The 21,147-nt window shown below is 52.7% G+C and overlaps 1 protein-coding gene across 1 annotated transcript in view; it reads right to left on the reverse strand.

The window, feature by feature from the left end:
• MYO15A (myosin XVA) overlaps window positions 1-21,147 on the reverse strand; it is a 104,491-nt gene that overhangs the window by 73,248 nt on the left and 10,096 nt on the right. Inside the window, exons 2-6 of the mRNA XM_075117570.1 lie at window positions 3,404-3,486; window positions 2,772-2,835; window positions 2,268-2,377; window positions 1,635-1,709; window positions 1,069-1,159 (exon numbers count right to left, since the gene is read on the reverse strand). Of these exons, the coding sequence (XP_074973671.1) occupies window positions 1,069-1,159; window positions 1,635-1,709; window positions 2,268-2,377; window positions 2,772-2,835; window positions 3,404-3,486 (423 nt within the window). The remainder of the gene's footprint in view (window positions 1-1,068; window positions 1,160-1,634; window positions 1,710-2,267; window positions 2,378-2,771; window positions 2,836-3,403; window positions 3,487-21,147) is intronic.

Below are 21,147 nucleotides of genomic sequence, written 5' to 3' on the forward strand. Positions count from 1 at the left end.
TGATGGCTGAAGGAGGGCAGGAGGGGAGAAGGAGAGTAGGAGAGCGAAGGGAAAGATAGTCACTGCAAAACCACGCACACACACACAGGGCTAAAGGCTGCAGGCAAAAAAACCCCAGTGACTCCTAGGGGAGTTCTGAGCCGCAGGATTTAGCCTCAGCAGAGATAACACAGCAGGCCACTTCGGCATCAGTCTGTTAGGTAAGTGGAAATTTTGCATCCCACACACACACCCTGTACCTCTATCTGGTAGTGCAGCAGGGACGCATAGGAACAACAACAGGTCAGGGTCACCAACACACCGGCCGTGAGAAGAGGATAATAAGCCACACTCTACTGCAAAGAACTGTACGTTTACCCAGGATTCCTCTGGGGAAGGGGACCTACCTCCCTAGAATGGGACCGACATCTGCCCTTCCTGCTGCTGCAGAGGGGCTGTATGAGGCTTCCTAGAAGGCAGACCCTTCTCTGGCTTTCACACAGGGTCCGTCTGATGCTCTCTTTGCCAGGCAGAATGAACTTCTGTGCTGCGATTTGGGGAGGAAGGCCCCTACTCCGACAGGAGAAGCACAGCTTGGTGTCCCAAGAGATCCCTGAGTTTAGCCATGGAGAGCAAGGCAGGGAGGGTTTTGGAGGGAGCCGAGAGACGTCCCAAGGAAAAATGAGTGCCTGCGAATGGCTCCAGGGAATAAGGCCCTGAAAGCCATCATGGGAAGAGGCTCCAAACAGCCTTCAGTTTTAACTGACTCATGCTGAATGCACCAGGTACCTCCTGAGGGAATGCTTGCACCTGCTGGGTTGCAAAATGTGCTGATTCTGTCCATGGGGACACATTTGCCAAGCTGCCAGCCAGGCTGAGACATCTGAGAGGACGCACCTGCCGTGCGGCGGAGCAGGCCAGTACATCCTGGTCAAATGCACCTGCCAGGCTGCCACTCACCTCCGGTACCTCCCGCCATTCTACCGGCTCTCAGGGCACATTGGTGGCTCATGGCAGCACACACGGCAGCTGCAGCCCTCCAGGAGCAAGCGGCACCATAACTTGTGGCGTCTGGAAAGGCGACCGTACCTGCTGCATCACATTGCGTTTCTGATTGACCGCTGCCAGGTAACGCAGGACCAGCTTGGTGGCTTCCGTTTTGCCTGAACCACTTTCGCCACTAGAAAGAGAAGACGCGAACGTAAGGCGGGTCGCTGAGGGCGCAATCACCCGAAGCCAGCCGAGAGGTTACCGAACCGAGCGGCAGCTACACGTGCTGTGGGTGCTGTGCTCGGCCCTGCTCCCTTTGAAATCAACGGCCAAATTCCGACTGGCTTCAGCAGGGGCTGGACCAGGCTTGGTGGTTTTTACCATTATATTGATTGTACTACTGTGGTGCTGGTTAAAGATGCCAGCTAGAGATCGATCCGGGAAGCGCTCAATGTACATCCCTTTGGAATTTGCCAGGACGATGATGATAAAGATGCCAGCTTCACAGCCCTGCAGAAGGACGTCTCAGATCTACCTGCAGGCCAGGTGTGGCATGGGCAGTGACTGGGCAAGTTGCCACGAGCGGGCTCAACCCGGAGCTAGAGGGGCCACCTCTTGGAACAAAAGGGGAGCTCCCTTTCCGCAGCCAGGCCACAAGCTCTCACCTGATGATAATACACTGGTTGTGTTTGGCATCCATCATTTTGGTATAGGCGATGTTTGCAATAGCAAAAAGGTGTCTGCAAAAGAGCCAGATGCACAGAGCGTTAAGGGTAAAACAGTCCCTGCAGAGGAGGAGTTCCCACCAGCCGAACACCCTGGCTGGTAGCCGGGCGAGGCTTCTTTTGCTCTGAGCTGCGCCAGCTCCCTTGCCTTAGGTCACCCACGGGCACAAAGGAAGTCTGAAGACACCCAGCAGGATCGAACCTCAGGCTTGCTATCCATGGGCAGGGAAGATCTGTTACCTGCGCTGGGATCTCCACTTGAGAGAGAAGACAGCTGCTTTATCATCAGACTGACCGTCTGGGCCTGAGCACCCTCTGCAGCACCTCCCCTAAGCTGCTCAGCCCTGCCCCAAGTGGTGGTGGATTGCAGTGGGGCTACTGGGGTGAGAGAGGATTACTCCCTGGAGTAAGCTCTGCAGGCTCGGGTCCCCAGCCACGACAATCTGAGCTCAAGGAGAGCGCAAGGACCCCGAGCAGCCAGGCTGTGCAGCTAAGACACCAGCCGGAAGGGGACTGTAACATGCCAGGAGGAGACAGACAGCACACTGCGCTCCGTGCGGGGGAGGTACTTACGGGGGATTTTCTCCCAGCGCCCTTCCTTCATACTGCAGCACCTGCTCCGTCCCATAGATGTTGTACATTTTGTAGGGGTTCACGGACACTAAGATGCTGCCTATATAGGTCTGCAACAACAAGAGACACACAGAGGAAGAGCTGCTTATGTTTTTACGCTGCTCGGCAGAAGATGAGCAGCAGGTATCTAAGCTGAGTGACAGTAATACCTAATGCCATTGACCAAAGGATCTCAAAGCACTTTACAAAAGTGGGGGAAGGTCCATCTCTGGGAAACAGTGGCACAGATTGGTTTATCACTTGCTCAAAAATCACAAAGCGAGATGCGGTTGAAGCAGACTAGAACCCAGGCGTCCTGACACGCTGTGCCGTGAGTGACCCACCAGACACACACTCTGCACACTCTGCATATCAGTGTCAGGCCGGACCCTCCACTGGTAATGCCGAGGAGACCCTGAGGCCTGCCATGAGCTCTGAGTGCAACTTCAGCTGCCAGGAACTTACGTAGATTAACTCGCGGTCAAACCTCGTCTTGATGTTGTGCAGCACTGCCCCTTCCTGGAGGTCCCTGGAACACACAGCACAGAACAGGGATCAAGGCATAGCACTTTCATAAAGAGGATGAGGCTGATGGCCGACAGATCCACTCCTGTCGTCTCCACAAATGAAATCCCAGCCAGCTCAGTGCCACCAACGTGCAAAGCAAAGGCACCCGTCCCAGGCACACGCAGTCAAAGCTCCAAAAAGCGAGGCTGGAGTCAGACTACGGGAATCCATTGCCGAGGCTGGTGAGATCTTAAAGTGGGTCGGAGGAGGGCACCTGCAGGAGCTGTTCACAGCAGTGGGCATGGTCCATGCTAGGGCCTGGGGAGCACATTGTGCTAGTCGCTCTACATAACCAAGGTGAGACATGGCCCCTGCCCCAAACAGCTAAGACAGAGGGTAGGATGGGACACCGAGACGATGGGACTCACCCAAGGTCACACAGCAGGTCAGTGGCAGAGCTGGGCCTATACCCCAGATTTCTGATTCCCAGGCCCCTAGCCCACAATGGTGCTCTGCTGAGTGACACCAGCCAGCCCATGGTGATTAGCTTTCCTTTTAGATCAACCAGAGCATGCCAGTCAGTTACTTACTGCAGCTGGGTCATGTCCTCCATGCCATCTGCCTTCGGCTCTTCTCGGGGGCTCCTGCACGGCAGGTTGTGGATGGAGTGCATCTACACTCAGGAATTAAGACATGCAGATCAGGCAGTTATTGCAGGGTGCAGCTGGGCAGCGTTACTCAGAGAACTACTCCGGCCAGCTCAGGGGCCTCCTGAGACAGAGAGTCGGGGTCGGACCCCAAGCCAAACTATGGCTCCCAAACTGATTCAACTGGCGTGTCCGTCTGCCAGTGCTGGGGACAAGATCCCCACTGCTCTATAGTGACTGCTGCTGGCTCAACCCTCTCTCATCAGGAAGAGGAAACCCTAGGGAGCAACGAGGCTTGTGCAAATGGAGCCGGTGGTTACAGAAGGGACTTTGCAAAGGGGGTGGTTTGACCCCGATCCTTTGCTGCCAAGTCCCTTCATTGCAGCAGCCACCAGGTGGCATCACCTGGTACAGCCACCGATAAGGCCATGACCGTGTGGGGGTTGGGACACCAGGCCCTGGAGCAGTTCCTATCGCCTCACCCCTTTTGGGGTGTGGGTGTGTGATGGCCACCATTTTGGCCAGCATGACTGGAATTGAACCAGGCACCTTCAGAGCTAAAAAGCATGAGCAGCTACAGCTTGAGCTAAAGAGCCAGCCCTTGGAGCCAGGGCCTGCCACGGGGCCATATCTCTGCAAACTGGGGCATGCATCACACACTAACCAGGGGGTTCCAGCGTAACTATGGAGGCACTGACTAAAATCAGCTGCCCGATGGACGTGGCTTTCCAATAAAGGAGAACAGAACAGGCCCAGTTCAGGGGTACAGCTGCTATGGAGCGACCCCTTCGGGCAGGAGGCTGTCTAGAGGCGGGGGCTTCAGCAGAGAGATGTCTGGAGATCAGACCATGCCACTCCCCTCTGCATCACTCCCCTGGCTCCCCCTCACTTACCACGTCCAGCTCACACCTCTCAGCCTTGCTTTCCAAACGCTGCACAGCTCTGCCCTGGTCTGCATCTCTAACCACATTCCCTGCCCCTCCCTTTGGTTCCACTGATGATACCAGCCTTGTTTTTCCCCTCTTCACCCAGGCTTTCATGCTGGGCCCTATGTGGGACCAGCCCACCGACCCCCCTCCCAAAGATTCATTTATTCTACAAGCTTCACCCCCTTGCACGCACACACAGAATATTAGACTGAGGACTTGTCTACATGGGGACATTCAGGAAAGCTAATTCAAATGAATTTTTAAAGCAAATTCATTAAACCACAATTAGTCCCTTTGTGGACACTCTTGTGAATTAAGCTAAACCAAATTAAGGCCACTTTAATTCTGAATGAGAGTCTCCATGCATGGGTTCAATGTGCTTTGACTAATCCACTTTTAATCCGAATTAACACAAGGTGTGAATTTATTTTCCTGAGTGCTCCCATGTAGACAGAGAGAGAAAATGAAAATGACCATTAATTATTTGCATTACAGTAGCACCTATAGGTCTGAGACGAGAGCAGGGCTTGAAACAGTCTCTGACATAAAAGGATCACAATCTAAACAGACAATGTGGATGGGGAATCCATGCAGTGCCCTTCTCACTAGACCACACTGTCCCTCAGTGTGCTAAAGCAGCTCCCCCAGTGTATTGTCCCTCCACGTTCCACTACAGAGCACACTCTGAACTGCTGGGCAACATACACAAGCCCCTATATTGTCACACTGGCACCTATTTAGCTTTCAAGAACAATGCAAAGGGTAGCTGAGGGACTGCTACAATCCCCGGGCGACATTCAGAGGTGGGAGATACCCACTGCGTCCCCGGTTCACCTCCCCCCAGCCAGGGCAGGATTGGTCCCTATCACCTCGTTCCCTGTGCTTCATCTAACATGATTTTAAATGCCTCGCGCCACGTCAGCTGAAGGCACAGAAGAGCCACAGAGCGTCTGTTACTTCACAAAAAACCCAGGTAACTAAGAGTCACCAGCTTGGAAGAGCAGACAATAAACCCTGGAGCTTTTCAATCATCACTGTAGCTCCTAACCTGGAGAGCATCCAGCCCCTCGCGGGCTCAGGCCAGGGTAGGCAGCAAGCAGGTAAGCAAATCGTCATCCAGGGTAAGCCAGTCATGTACTGGGGTAGGTCTCAGTTGAGCTCTGTCGGCCAGCGCGTGCCAAGAGAGGCCTGTCTAATTAAAACGCTCCTTCTGTTCCAATGCAGCTACCTGCCACAGATCAAGTCTCTGCATTTACATATACCTCTTTTGTTCCATTGCTATGACAGAGGTCAAACAGCTCCAAAAGTAACAGCTGTCACCCTGGCTGCGGTGCCAGTCCGGGGGAGGGAGAAGGGGGGCTCATAGCTTTACAATGACAGGGCCCAGGGATAGCTCGGTGCCTTTATTAAACCTCAGTCTGGCCTGGGCTGGTTTCCCCTTTCCAGCATATGTGCCAGTTCCCTAAGCTGGCACAACCTGGTTCCTGCATCCCACTGTTTGGGAACCTCTTTCAAACAGGCCAGGTTTTTTAACCAGCCAAAGCCAACTTCGGGGCACCAGCTGTGGTCTCCCCTGGGGTGGGGGGGGTGTTGGCTGTCAGTGGGTAAGTCAGTCCAAGCAGGGGATGTTTGCATGGGAGCACACAGGCTGGCCACCTTAGCTTCTCTCCTGCTCAGAACTGCCATGTGGGTAGAGCCACGCTCCCACTGGTATGATCTGAATGTAACAGCGTGAGTCTCATCTTGCTGACACCACTGGGCATCCTTACCCCAGAGCAAGCGAGAGGAGCATCAGAGCCAGGACCGGCTGGCATGGAGGAGAAAACATTTTTTTATTTTCACATCTGAGGCCAGTCCTTGTGCAAGAGAAGGGAGCCAGCTCTAGTGGTTAAAGCAGGCGGCTGGCAGTCAGGACTCCTGGGTTCTGCCGGCTGGCTGGCTGGAAGCACCTGATGCTCATTCTGTGCTGTGAGGAGGGTGGGGAAGGGGCACAACCACGGGCTACACTATTAACTCTACTAATAGGCGAGGTCTGGTTTTAACCCTTCAAACCCGGGTGTTTTCCATAACACTAGGCCAATTTGTTTCTCCAACACCCCCCACCTCACTGCAGATTTGGCCCAGAGTTTTAAGAAAGCTGTATCTGCTTACCCCAGGGGCCAAATGTTGCTCACTCTTCAGGGTAAGGGCCTGATGCAACGCCCCCTGACATCATTCGGATCCGGATCTTTGGATCCGGTCCTCCATTCAGATTAACCCCTGTGGGTTTACCACAATGTAAACTGGCCCCAGGTCTGGAGTCTGCTCTAAATGGCCCAAATCCCTGGAATTACCTGGTGGTGCCAGGGCAGTTTCTTGCCCATGTTCCCATGCTCCCAGTGGCTCCCATCGCCCTGGTTCTGCACTGAGGATCTGTGGGTCAGGTACTCAGCAGTGCTGTCTCCTCGCCGGCCCGAGCACCTGTTCAGGCTCGCAGTGGGAGGATTATGAAGCAGTTTCTCAGAAGACCACCCGCTGGGTGACGCACGGACGTTCACTATCTGCTGCTTAGACCAGTGCTTGCTTCTGAAGGAGCCCAGCCTCTGGACCTGCGGCATGACGACGGCGTACCTCCCTGCACTGTCCTCTCCTGAGATGTCCTCGTTCTCAAAGAGCTCAGCGGGGAGTTTTGCTGGTCTGCTACATGCTTCCTGCAAGGATGGGGACCCGGCAAAGGAGGGGCCAGCTCCCGTCACAGAATGGGGGCCTTTGAAGGCCACAGTTCTTTGTGATTGAGGGCCCGGATTTGCGTTGCCTTTCAGCACAGCGTGGGGGCTGCAGGTGGCAGGATAAGACAAGTTCCCACCCGGAACCTTATGCCCCCAGTTTGGGGTAGGTGACCGTGACCTATTTACTTCTCCCATTGGCATCGTAGCATGTTTTAGGGATGGAGCGGGGGAGGCCAGCTTCTGAGAAGGGCTCCTACCAAGGGGGTGTCTAGGATCTGTCGGTGATGGTGGGCATTGTCCCTGGGCTACATGTCCGCCCTCTCTCACTGAGAATTTGAGAGCCGTGGGTCCTGATATCTGACCTGCCACCGGCTGTCCAAACCGTTTCAGGAATGCATTCCCACCTCCTGCTTTGTCCGCAAGCATGCTGCTGGTTTCTGCAGGAGAAGGCCTCCTGGCGGAAGGGGTCTGGGTCATCCCAGCCAGAGGCTGACCGATGCGTTTGATAAACGCCTTAGGGATCCCAGGAGCAGGGCTGGGAGGTGGAGGCAGCTTTGAAATGCTCCTCACGCTTCCGCCTCCCGCCATCTTGGGTGACAGAGTTCGCTGACCTGGCATTTCGTTCCCAGAAGCCCCGTCCAAATGCAGCCGTGCAGGCAGCTGCCCTCCCGGCCCATTAGCATCCACAGGGAATGAGGACCTGCCAGGTAGAAAGTTAGGAGAGTCTTTGATGGTAACACGATGGCTTCCTTGGTGTGTCAGCATCTGAGGGGAGGGTGTTCTCGCCAATCCCTGGGGAGGCGGCCCACCTCTGATGGATGGCACTGGGGATGGTGGGATGGGAGACTGAGCTCCCGCTGGACGGCCCAACTGCTTCAGAAACGAGTTCCTCATTAAAGGCTTCACTGCTTTAGTTGGGGGCTCGGGCTGCCTGTTCCAAGCCTGGGGTAGCCACCTGTGCATTTCCACGGGCGAGCAACTCAGTCTTCTTGATAGCTGAGGGGAAGATGGCCGTCTGCTCCCAGCACCCCTGGCTGAAAAGCGTGGGGACCTTGCCTCAGGAGGAGACCCAAACTGCCTCAGGGATGGGTGAGGTGAAGGGGGTGCTTTCAGCTCCCCAGGGGCAGGATTATGGAGCCCTGGAGGGACTAAGCTCCCAGGCAGCGTAGCTGGGGTGGTGCCTTGGGGGTTTGAGCCAAACATCTGAAGCCTCGATGAGCTGGATTTGAGCGTGGGCTGTGGGGACAACAGGCTGGAAGGTGGCTCACCCCTTGTGCTATTGACATGCTTTAACACAGGCTGTGGAGACCAACTCCTCTGACTCACGGATGGGTTATGAGCTGTTGGCCTAGGAGATGACATGGGCTGAAAGGTGGAATCTATAGGTGCTGTGCTCCCAGCTGTGGAGGAGATTTGTCTCCATGACAGAGGGGGAGAGGAGACATTTTCTCTGGCCACTGGAGACCGTGGTCTCCTCAAAGAGGGAGGGGGAGCAGCAGATGGGCTCTTCATCCTCAGAGAGGATCGTGGTGAGGGAGGGGGACTTCTGGGTCTCATCGGTGGCTGGTAAGAGGGCAGCTGCGGAGACTTCCCAGTCATGTGGCTACCGAACCGCTGCAGAAAGGGTATGTTCGTCTCTGGCTTTTGAAAATCCAGCTGTGGCTCGTTAAGGTTGAGCCTTTTCACACTGGGTTTTGGAGAAGGGGGTCTCTGCCACACAGAAGAATGAGATGGTGGCCTGAGGGGCTCCAGGCTGCTTCTGCTTCCTACTCTCCTTAAAGGATGTGAAGAGGAGGAGATGCTCCTCCGGGAAGGCTGAGGGGAAGGAGGCTTTTGGGAGTTGTTGTTGTTCCTGGCTGTGTAATCGAATTTCCTCATAGGCAAGAGAGGTGCCCAGTCTAAGGTCTCCATCCCTGCTAATTTGTGGCCAAACTTTTTATAGGAAGGCTCAATAAATGGATGCCGGTCATGTGCTTTCTCCTGGGGGATGTCAAAACATCTTACAGAGGGCTGTGGAGAAGGGTGATGAAAGCTCTGTCTCTCTGGACTCCTACGCTGCCTGCTAAGTTTCGGGGAAGAGGTGGAACTTGGCATGTCACCGTGTCTAATTGATGGCTGAGGGGAAGGTGACCTCAGAGGCCCGCTCTCACCAAATGACAAAGATGTTGCCCTCCTTACTGGAGAGGGTGTGGGGGGCCTGCCCTTCACCTCGCTTCCACGGTGTTTTAAAATGGGTTTTGGTTGCATGAGGGATTTCTGTAAGAATTGCCCTAGGGGGCTCCCACATCCTCGCGGAGAGAAGCTTTGCAAATGCATCCCCTGGACATTGCCTTGCTGGTCACCAGGGTCAAACCTGCTTCCCATCGACTTTGGAGAGTGAGGTTTTGGAAGCCAGCTCCCACGAGCCTGGCCAACACGGCAGTATGTCACTGAAGGTAGGGGATCCCCATTGCTGAACTGGGCGAAGGGAGACGCCAGCGGCTCGTATTCACCGTAGTCATCCTCATCTTGATCCACGCCAGCAAGGGAAATATGCGGAGAAGGAGGGAGGGGAACATCAAGTTTGTCTCTGCCAAACAGCTTCACCTGAGGCCTGGGGAAGAGCCTGAACTTCCTGTTTAACGACAGTTTAGAAGGCAACATTTCCTCGATCCCCTGCTGCTCAAAGAAGGAAGAATTAGGGAGCATAAAGGGGTAATCTCCATTCTCATCTGCCAACTCCTCTGGCTCATCCATCTCCGTTATATCATCCAAGGGATACGCATAAGGGTTATAGGAAAACTGAGCTGGAGGGCCCCATTCGTATTCACTGTAACTGATTTCATGCTGAGGGGAATAATCATACAGATAGCCCATTTCATCTACCCACAGGTTGTAGGGCCCTCCAGAAGGACCATATTTGTCTTCAGAAGAGCCGTATGGCCCTGTTTGCTTTTCATAGTAATCCACATTGCTCCTATATTGGTCATAGGATTCATATGGTGAATAGCCAGAAGGTAACTCATAATCCTGGTCTTCATAGTCATAGTAGTCAGACTGGTTTTGCAGCGGATCATCGTAGTAGTCCATGGGCTCTTCATAAAGCCCGTATTCTTCTTCCATATCATATCCAGGGTAGTCCTCGTAATCAGATACCCTTCTGTTATGAAAGTCATGTCCGTCTGCATAGTCAGTCGGTGCCTGGAGGTAGCTTTCCTCCTCAGGGTAGCCATACTGAGCTGGGGCCTGTGGGTCGTAAAAGCTGCTGTCATCCTGGTAACAGTTGTAATAGCCCAGTGGGACTGCAGGGCCCTCATACCCGCTTGGCCCGGGCTGTGAGAACCTCCCAGAGGGCTGCCTCACAAGGCCACCATGTTCAAAATTTGGCTGGTAGCCATATTCCTCTACCCCTTGGCCATAGAGCCTCCTGGCTCCAGAGAACCTTTTCATGTTGGCTCGGTGCCTCAGAATCTCGTCCTCTGATGGGAAGGGGAGTTTCTTAGCTCCAATCCTAGACAGCCAGGCCTCATTCATGGACCTCTCATTGTAGGTAAGCCTGGCCCGTTTGGACAGGAACTTTCTTGTCAGCCAGCTGGTGGCAGCAGAAGCTTTGCTCAGGATCTGAGCCCGGGGTTTGAATTTCTCTTTCGTTCTCCTCCAGCGGAAGAGGCTGCTGAAGAACCCACCCTCCTCCTTAGGTTTCTCGCCTCCCAGTCCCAGCCGTATCAGCAGGAAAGAGGGCTTTTTTGGGTTGCCACTGACCTCTTTCTTCTTCTTCCCTATACTCTTGAAGCGCATCATGAGGTTGGAGGTGGATTTCAGCACTGCCTTGTTCTTCTTCTTTATCTTCTTCTTTGAGCTGTATTTATTCAGCCCCCAGAAAAACCGGGAGGTGTTCTTGAACTGGCCCTTCTTGGAGCGCTTCAGGCCGAGCCTCTTGAAGCCCATGAAGAGCTTGGATGCACTCTTCAGGCTCTTCTTCGTTTTGGACTTGGGCGGTGCCACTTCCTTCCTAGCTAGACCAGCCATAGCCTTGGTAGCCCCTTTCAGCTGAGCCTTGGCGTGCTCCTTCTTTGCCCCCTTCTTCTTCTTGGCATCATCGCCCGCCAGCCCCATCACCAGGTGGGAGGCACCTTTGAGGTGCAGGTCCTTCTTCTTTTTCTTTGCAGAATAATCTTCCTCCTCCTCCTCTTCCTCCTCCTCTTCCGAAAGCACCTTTTTCCCTTTCCTCTGCTTCTTACCAGCCATGGCTTTGGAGGCCTCCTTTTTGTCCTTCCCTTTCTTTTTCTTAGGGTCTTCCTCACTGTCCTCATCTTCATCATCCTCCTCCTCCTCCTCCATCTCACTCTCCTCATCACTGTCTTCCTCGGCATTGCTCTTCGTTAGCTCAGAGTCCGAGGCCTCCTCCGACTCCCTGAGGACTTCCTTCTTCCCCTTCTTGGCATCCTTCCCCTTCTTCTCATCCTTCCCTTTCCCCTTTGCCACTTCCTTCCCCTTCCGCCCTTTGTCATTGCTCTTCCCCCCTTTGCCCTTGTCCTTGCCCTTCTTGGCACTGCCATCTTTCTCGGCAGTCCTTTTGGTCTCACCTTTTTTGCCACCCATGCTCGTGTTTCAGGCTCATACTCTAGCCTCCAGGCGTGGCAATGCCATGCGTCACTCACGACCCTACGTAGAGGTGTGGGTTATAACAGTGTTCCCCGGCCAGTCAATCCCCCAAAACCAGGCAGAAGCAAGTCTTCAAAGCCAAACCTTCATGCTGCCCATGCACATTCGTGAGCCAGTTGCAATGTCTTCCCCGCAGCAGAAGGAAAGCTTTTCTGCATTGCTCCGAAAGAGCGGCATGCAGTGCCAGGAGCTAGTGCTCGTATACAGGTCTTGGTTTTATTTTCCTTTGCAGGGTTTCAGTGAGACAGAGCAGTTCTCCATCCTTCCCTGCCTAGGCTTAATCGCTCCTTCTTAGTCCCCCCTACTGCACTTTAGAATGTGAATGCAGAGTCCCACCTGTGATGAGAACATCCCCTGATACCTGCAGCTGCATCCTCTGGGAGGTCCTGCTTCATCCTTCCGGTGGGAAGTCCCTGGTCCTGGCTCTTAACACTCCATAACGACTCCTCAGTCAAAATGTCTCATCCCATCCTGCGATGCGCCTTTCTGCCAGGCACAGGGAGTTAAGAACTCAAGTTATTGCGAGTGTTCTGCTAGACTGTAACTGTATCTCCTTGGCTCCTGGCTGTATGAATAATGCAAGTGGGCTGCCCTGCTTCCACTCAGAGACTCTTCCAAAGGAGACAGAAGAAGCGAAGGAAGAGAACTCAGAAATGGCCTCTGGCCAGCGCTCCAAACGCACTGGCCACACCAATTGGAAGATAAATCTGGGTGAAGGCAAAGAGTGGAAAGCATCCTTCTTAGAGGGTGAAATTCACATTCACCACTAGCAGCCTATGCCTCACGTCACCCAAAGAGCTTCAATCAGATAAAGTGGTGCGTAGTCTCTCTGCCTAAGGGTCAATTTTCTCCCAAACAGCATAGGTCTTCTATTGGTTTTCTTCCTCCAGTATTGATCCCCACCAGTGATATCCACATTAAAACAGGGGCTCTGATTCTCCTCTTGCTCACAGTGCCGTAAATGAGGAGTAAATCAGGAGTCACTGGCAGACACATTTGTGTTCCTAGTGGGAATAATGTCAGGAGCTTAACTGCCTCTTTCTCCCTCGGCCAGGAGGCTACATTTACATGGTCAAAATTAGGAGACAATGATCCTGTTACAGAGGGTGGGCCAGATTCAACTTTCATCTACACTCAGGACAGTTGCTGGGGTTGCTCCAACGTAGCTGAGAGCACGACCTCGGTTCAGGAATAAGCAGCAGGGATGGGTGAAATCTAGCCTGAAGACCTTGTTCTCATCCATCATCTTAGCCATTGACAAGGGGAGAACACAAAGGCACAGTCTTCAAATAGGACCTTTCCCATGAGATGTCAGTGACTCGCTCATGCTAAGAAAGCTCAAGCCCTTCAGAGCCAAATTCTGCTCTCACGGCCACGCACCCGCTGACTCCAGTAGGGCTGCCTGGGTGAGAGACCTTCACCCTGCGATTTTTTTTTAACCTGGCAAATCTGACAGCAGAGGTGAAATTAACCCTCAAGAGTAACTAATAAGCATGTGGGTTTTCAAGGGAGCCAATGAAAAGGGCAGGACGGGACATCCTGGTTTATAGAGGGCAGTACCTTCCATCCGGGGAGCCTGAATTCCACAGAGTTAGTGACACTGGATCTCCAGCCTTCCCAAACTGCCTCAGGGGACATGGGAGCAAGCAGGCCTAAGGCAATACCACTCCGGGGAATTCAGGTGCGCTCCAAAGTCAATAAACAACGGATAAAAGGACGGGAGGATTGGAATGATCATAAGCCGCTATGCACATACACACAGCTTCCTGCCGACAGCCTGAGCCCCACAGCAGTTCATATCCCAGACAGCCTGCACTGACGTGACAGCTGCCCGCAGCCTACACACCGGCTAAAAGCATGAGCTGCTATAGCTGTGCTTGCACTAAACCTGCCTGGCGGGGGCGGGGGCTGTAACAGCTCATAGCCTCTGTGGATCAGGCATGAAGGGGGCCCCAGAACACACACTCGCCAGTGGCTTTTGCAGGCAGTTAGCAGGGAGATGCAGGAATCTGCAGGTGCATGTTTGCTTGCCGTGTGCACAAGGTTGTCTACGAAAGGGCAGGGGTATGTGTGGTGCGCCACACGCGACTTGTGTGTTTGCACGGGCGGGGCGTGCACAGGGACGGCAACTGTGGAAGGGGAAAATTGCGGCCGAGCCACGTTTTCCACCCCACAGTTTGCCCGTCGCCCCCTGCAGGACAATGGGGATAATCTCCATGTGTTTTAAATTTCCTTCCCAAGCAGGGTGGAAAGTATACAGAGATCCAGCCACCACCACATGCAGCGTTCTGGAGGACGCTGGTATCTCCTCTGGCATAAGGCAGGCCCTAAGGGCAGCACGAAAGCCTGGCCAGCTTTCTGCTGGATGGTATAATGCTGCGGATGATTTCTGAACCCTCAGTCGCTGCCAGCTCCCCGTGATATTAATATCACTCCACGGCAAGCCCAGCGGCATGTTTTCTGTGGCCAGTAGCAAACGGCTTAATAGCACTGGGTACTGCTGTGGTTTTTCTATCCCTTCCCCAGGAATTTCAGGCCCCAAGGCCCTTTCTAAGACCCAGCCGCCCGTGCCCCTGGCTCAGGTTTCATAAGGAAAGCAAAGGAGCACATTTCATATCGGAGCGCGACTAACTTGAAATCAGACACTCAAATCTTCCCCAGCCTTCGTGCGCGCTGCGTCGCTCTTATTGCAAATCAGGAGGGCTGCTCTCTTGTGAATTCAGTGGCAGGGGAGGCCCAGCCAAGCCTCCTTGGCCAGACGAGCCGAAACCGGGCTTGCTTTTCAGCCAGGCAAAATCACTACGAGGATACTTGTTTGCTTTGCAGCATGCGGCCTCCAGTTCCAGATCCCCAGTGACTGGAGTCTGCCTCCACTTTGCCCTCTCCCTGTCGGAGATGCATTAATTGGTGGGTGTGCCGGAGCGCTCAGGGCCCTGTATGTGGCGCCCTCTGCTAGGAGGACACCAGTCTTAGCCTTATTTCCCCTTTGCATTGCGGGGAATTGATCCCCATTGAGACAACAGGGAGAATCTTGGCTTTTGATATTACCTCGCTCTGCTCACCTTGTCTTGTCGGGAGAGAGAGACAGAGTGTAGATATGTGGGTGGGTTATGCACAAGGAGTGTGTGTGTGGTGTGTGAACGCATAGTGTGTGGGAGGGTGATACAGGCGGGAGTGTGGTGTGTGAATGAATGTATAGTGTGTATGGGGGGTGGTGTGTATGCTCACACCGGTTGTTGCACTTCCCTGTTCCACCCTTTTCTATGCACAACTCCCCCAACAATCCTGCAGCTTGCTGCCAGCATCAACTATTAATGACAGACCTGGATTCGAGTGGCTGCAAATTCATGAAAGTTTAAGCAGAGATGTTCTAAATTTGTCATTTGTTTTACCCACCCGGATCACCTTCCCCCCGAAAAGACACTCAGAGCCACAGTCAGTCACCTTTGCACTAGATTTCAAAGCTGGCCAGCTCTCCTGCCCCTGAGATGCTGCATCTGTCAGGGGTCAGAGAGCTGGTTGGCCAGCCAATATTTTACACGTACAACTGCTGAACTCTAAGTGCCAAGGACATTATCTCCAGGCACGCTGGCAATTTACATGCAAACACAGGGCATCTTATGAAACGTACGAACACGTGGACAATAGAGAGTTTTGTACAGAATCAAGGGAAATCAAGACACTATTCCTTAACATGAACTAACAGCTTCTATGCAGGTGTTTTGTGGTCAATTGATCTGAGACACTGCAGATCCACTAGCCATGTACCTCCGCAGCCTGCTCCCAACCCCTCTCCTTGCGTTGCACAGTGAAGCAGCACCCATCATGGATATGTCCCCTGGTTTTCTGATGGTCTATTTTACATGGTTGTTGTAAAGAATGAACAGAGGAAACAAGGCTGGAGCAGCCAAGTGGCTGGGTTAAACAAAGACAGAGCAGGCCCATGCAGAGAAGTCAGCCTCAGTGTTGCCAACCCCAAATACTCAAAAATGATGGGATTGGTTTAATAATCATGAGATTATCTAAAAAAATGGGGCTCTTTTTATTTGCCTTCTGGTTGCTGAGCCTTTACAGTGCAGTGGCTTCACATTTTCATGCTTTTCTCAGCACCCATGAGGGCTGACACTTACTAAAAAAAAAAGCCAAGATTCTCACATATTCCCATGACTCCAGGAGCTGGAGCTTTAAGAAAAAGCAGCAACGATTGTGAGACTCATGTTAAAATTGTGAGAGTTGGTAACACTTCTCTACACTCTGTCTCTCTCTCCCTAGAAGACAAGGTGGGCTTTTATTGGACCTACTTCTGTTGGTGAAAGAGATGAGCTTTCCAGCTCCACAGCGCTCACCTTCAGGTCTCTCCAGAAAAGGTCATTTTTCATCCTCTTGATGACTTTTTCCCCTGGGGCTTTAGGCAGAGGTGAGATTTTCACCGATCCTAGACTGGCATAGCTCCATTATTGAGCTTTTCCATGTACACCCACTGAGGAGCTGACCTGTTTGTGACTCCTGCTCAAATAGTCAAGAATCTCTTTGTTCACACAAGCCCTGATCCTGAACCCTTGAAGTCAATGGGAGCTTTTTACCATTGAGGTCAACTGGAGCAGGCCCCTAGTGCCAAATGCTGACTGACCCTAGGAAGCTCTGGGTAAGAGAGGCCTGAATGCAATGGAAATGATACCTTTCCCCAATGCATGGGGTCTGCATTGCAGAGAGGTCACGTCAGGACTCTGTACTCCCCTGCTCTGTGGAGCACTGATCCATGGTATGTGTCTACGTATGGCCATGTGTACACAGAAGGCTGCTGGTGGGTTGGAGGAGTGGCAGGGAATGGGCAGCGGATCCAATCAGTGCCAACCCACTAGACCTGAGCACCACACTAGGGGAGTATCGAGGGCAGGGCTTTTTGGAAGGTAAAGGGCTTTTCGCCTGCCAAGATGGAGGCTCCTCATGTCTCCTGTAACAATGATAATCTCTCTTAGCAGCTGCCACCATGCAGGGAGTTGCATTCCTTACCCACCTGCAGGAACACTTTGTTTACCTGCAAATCTGACATCAGAAATTATAACATTCAAAAACCAGTAGGAGAACACTTCAATCTCCCCGGACTCTCAACAACAGACTTAAAAGTGGCAATTCGTCAACAAAAAACCTTCAAAAACAGACTCCAACAAGAAACCGCAGAACTGGAATTAATTTGCAAACGGGACACCATCAAATTAGGCCTGAATAAAGACTGGGAGTGGATGGGTCATTAGAGCAGCATGGGCAGCAGCCATGCTAGCCTCAAGTGTTGGCCAATTGTATATGTCGGTGTGGCCCTTTGCAGGACAGAATGTCTGACCTGCTCAATAGATTGTGTGTGTTGGCCATCTAGAGGCCGTAGCCTGCTGAGGCTAAAAATCCTAGGCAGCTAACTGTGATTTGGTTTTGGTCAAATGGCTTCACCCTGTGTTTTTGGAGCAAAGGTCCTAAGTTTTGTCTCCCATGCTGCACGTGAGCCATTTGGCTAGCAATGGCAATGTCCGTGAATGGACCATGTGACTTCCTTACACCTTGAAGCTTATGGTCTCATTTCACATAGGCCACCAAACAGCCCGTCAGATGGCAACAACTTTGGGTCTCGACAGCCCCACACTGGGTTTGATTGGGTGAACCAGAAGCAAAAGGCTACAAATCCCCGTATTAATGCCCAGACCCAGCTAGCCTCCCTTACACTGTTATTTTGAGCACAGAGCTGGGAGACATTTTTCAGGTGAAACTTTTTTTTTGGCAAAAAATACCAAAATACATTGTGAATTTGTGCCAGTTTCACTGATTCTTTTTGGTTTAAAAAAAAGGCCAAAAAATCAAAATGTTTCAATTTTTTTTAAATTACTTTTAATTTCAAAATTTCCTTTAATTTTATTCTTAAAAAATCAAACATGTTTAAAAATGCTCTGTGATGGGGTGCCTGCCCCACACTGGGCTCTAAGGGGTTAATAAAGCCCTACGGTGGCTGCAGAGAGGCCGCCAATCAGAGAAGGGCTGAAGGGAGCAGCCAATCAGGGCAAAGCAGACCCATATAAAAAAAGAGAACTGCAGGGCAGAGGAGGGCAGAGACAACCTGGGAAGTGCATCTGTGCAGATAATTAGATATTAGTACAATGTCTGTAGGGCTGATATTAAGACTAATTCAACCAAAAATGATCATTTGGCTCTAACAGACTCCAAGACTTCAGCGGGGCCGGAAGCACGCCCTAAGGGCTTGTCTGCCCTATGGGGTTTACAACGGCATTGCTGCAGATCTGCCGCTGTAATCCCACAGCGTAGATGCCTCCTACAGCAACAGAAGGGGTTTTCCCATCACGGTAGGAATGCCACCTCCCCAAGCCACAGTAGCTGGGTCAACAGGAGCATTCCTCCGTCGACCTAGCCATGGCTACCCCGGGGTGAGGTTAGCTTAACCACGGCACTCAGGGTGTGAATTTTCTGTAGCTATGTCAATCTACATTTGTAGCGTAGAGCAGGCCAAAGGAAGTGGGGCGTCGAGCTGGGGAGTATCTTGCATGCCCCCAGATTTATGCTTCTTAAAGAGACGTGCTCAAGATGCCGAGGCTGGACGGTCGACTTGCTCTGACAAAGCCCATCCTCAGCATCCTGCAAAGCCAGCTGCTCGCCAGGCTGCAAATACCAATCGAAACCACACTGAGGCATGGCTTACCTGAGTCTCTCAGTAACTGGTGCTAGGCCCTGCCATGGGGCAGAAGGCCTTGGTGCCTGGAGAGTGAACAAACTTAGTGATCGGCGCATAGCAACAGATAGAGGTGCACAGACACCTCCTCACCCAGCGGGCCGAGCCAGAAATGCAACTCCCACAAGAGTCTGGGTCTGCCTCCACTGCAAACCCAGCTTGGTGGCAACTGGAAGGTGTGTCCCCATCCCTCTGATAGCAGCCTGCTGGCCCCCCCTGTGCAAAATGAGTTTACAGGATCTCAGCCCAGTCAAATCCACCCTCACAACTGGCACTAACTGGGCCCCTTGTTAGCAGCTGCAGTAGACAGGCCAAGGGTAGGATGGGGCATGGAGACCCACAGTCCCTCTGACGCCTGCAGGTGGGCCCTATAGCTCAGGGCTGAGGCTCCAGGGCAGGGTACCTGTCTCTGTCAGCACACAGTGAGATGGCCCACCCTCCATGATTTCTGGATTAAAAAAGGGACTTGTCTCCAGCGCTCCAAGGATTTCCCGTCAGCCTCCTCCTGGCCAGAGACGCAACGAGGAGGGGGGAAGGAGGCCCAGCCCCCCACCCCCTCCAGACCACAGATGCCCATCAGCCCTGCCTGAGGTTGTGTGGGCCTTGAACCCCAGAGCTGCACCCTGCAGGGGTCTGCAGAGAAACACTGGCTGAGTGGCTTCAGGGAGCACGTGTGGTGTGTGGGATCGTGAGCTCCGGGCTCCACCTGAGGCTGCCCCGGCCCAGCATGGAGCTGCTCAGCAAGGCCGGGCTGCTGAGTTTCCTCCGTGGCTGTGAGGGCGGCCGAGTCTGCAGCGCAGCGTACGGGAGCGATCCAGCACGGTGACCCCCGGCTCCGAGGTGAGGACAGGTCAGGTGGGAGGAGCTGGGGCAGATGGAGGCTTGGGGAGATGATGGTCCCTATCACGGGAAACCTCCCATATCTCTCTGCGATGGGCTTCCCCACCACGCGCTTGGCCCTGGGGAGACACCCCCCCCAAGCCCCTTCCTTAGGAAAAGCCTGGCTTGCCTGACAAGGGTTCTGTGACTGTGGGGCCCTTTGCTGTCCAGGCACACATCTGGGCAGAGTTCCTTGGAGGACTCTGTCTCGGAGCAGTGGGCGTTGTCCTGACTCTCTGCTTGCTGTCCCCTTCTGCTGCCCACATTTTGGCCCTATGACCTGCAACCTATGAGGTTTTTGTCCCCCAAACTCAGCCGAATTCTGAGTTCTGTCAGTGCCGGCTCTAGGCACCAGCAAACCAAGCATGTGCTTGGGGTGGCACAATTCCAGGGGCAGCATTTCGGGTGGGTTGTTTTTCTGGGTTTTCTTTCTTTTTTTTGTTTTTTGCGCTTGAGGCGGTAAAAAACCTAGAGCCAGCCCTGGCCTTTCTATGTTCTGGTTGGCTCCGCCCAGGAGTTCAATTGGCCCACACGTTTCCGAAGCACCAACGCGCCATGGACAATTTAAAATAAAGGTCCAAATTTAATTCAAACTCAATTTAAATTCCATGTCCAATACCATCTTTTCTTTTTTCCTAGGGGGTGGAGGAATGGAGAAGTAACTACACAATGGAGGTAAATCAACTCCCCTTAAAGCCAGACTGAGTTCAATTCCATCGAACCTCTCCAGCCAGCAACACCTGATATGCAAACCAAGATGCAATCACCTTGATGCTTTAGGCTGATCACAGTGCAGGGCAGATAAAAGTGGCCTTTGGACTGCTTGGGTTTGAGAAGAGGACAGAGTACCCCCTTCCTGTGCTAGATGGGAGAGGAAGAGGGTGGAGGGCTATGCCAGCAGATATAGGGGACACCAGCCACTGGGCAGGGAACAGAGACTATTCCACCTTCCCCAGGTCAGATGTCGTACTGATCAATTGCTGAGAACCATAAGTGCTGCCCTGCCTTGAGAAGCAAGAGGATCATTGCCCATCGGGGCAGATTAAGGCAGGGAAACTCTAGGCCCATGCCTAGGGCCCAGCTGCTTGAGTCATGTGATCAGTTCAGAATCTCAGCTTTCATTTAAAGAAAAAATTTTGTTTCTATCCCTCATGGGAAGCAAAGAAAAACTAAAATGTGAACAGAGTGTAACAGACACCTGCCTGAGGATGCAGACAACCACTCCAACTGCTCCAAGAGATGTGAAAACTGCCCAATTCAGTTGAACTCTGTTGCCATCCTAAGAAGGGGCGGGCCACAGCAAGGAGGTGGAGCCGTAGGGGCTGGTGTGGCACGTGCCTATGGCACCAGATTGCCTTAATTCTGCCCTGGTAGTGATAACTAAAGGGGGAAAGGTCTGACAGCCTGCCTAGTCAGACACTGAATTGTCAGCAGTGATGTGTGTGACAAGCAGGCTAAGCCCAGACCAGCATATGGAGGGAAGGGAAATGCCCTCTCTGCAATCTAACAGCTCTGTTACTTTCTTGCACCTAACCATATGGAGCTTGATCCAAAGCCCACTAAAGTCAATGCAGAGATTCCCCTGGAGTCCAAGGGGCAGGGATCAGGTGAGCCATGGCTGGGGCTCAGGCTGGATTTGTTCTGCATATCCTCGCTGTGACGTTGCACTCTATGATTTTATGAAAGTATGATGATGAGTGGGAATATAATGTAACTAAAATATGCTTCATGCAAAAGGTCTCTTGTAAGGTATCATTGCAAAGCTTATAATCTACTGAGTGTGGTCATCCTATCTGT

The sequence above is a fragment of the Caretta caretta genome, chromosome 10, assembly GCF_965140235.1.
Source record: "Caretta caretta isolate rCarCar2 chromosome 10, rCarCar1.hap1, whole genome shotgun sequence".
Lineage (NCBI taxonomy): Eukaryota > Metazoa > Chordata > Testudines > Cheloniidae > Caretta > Caretta caretta.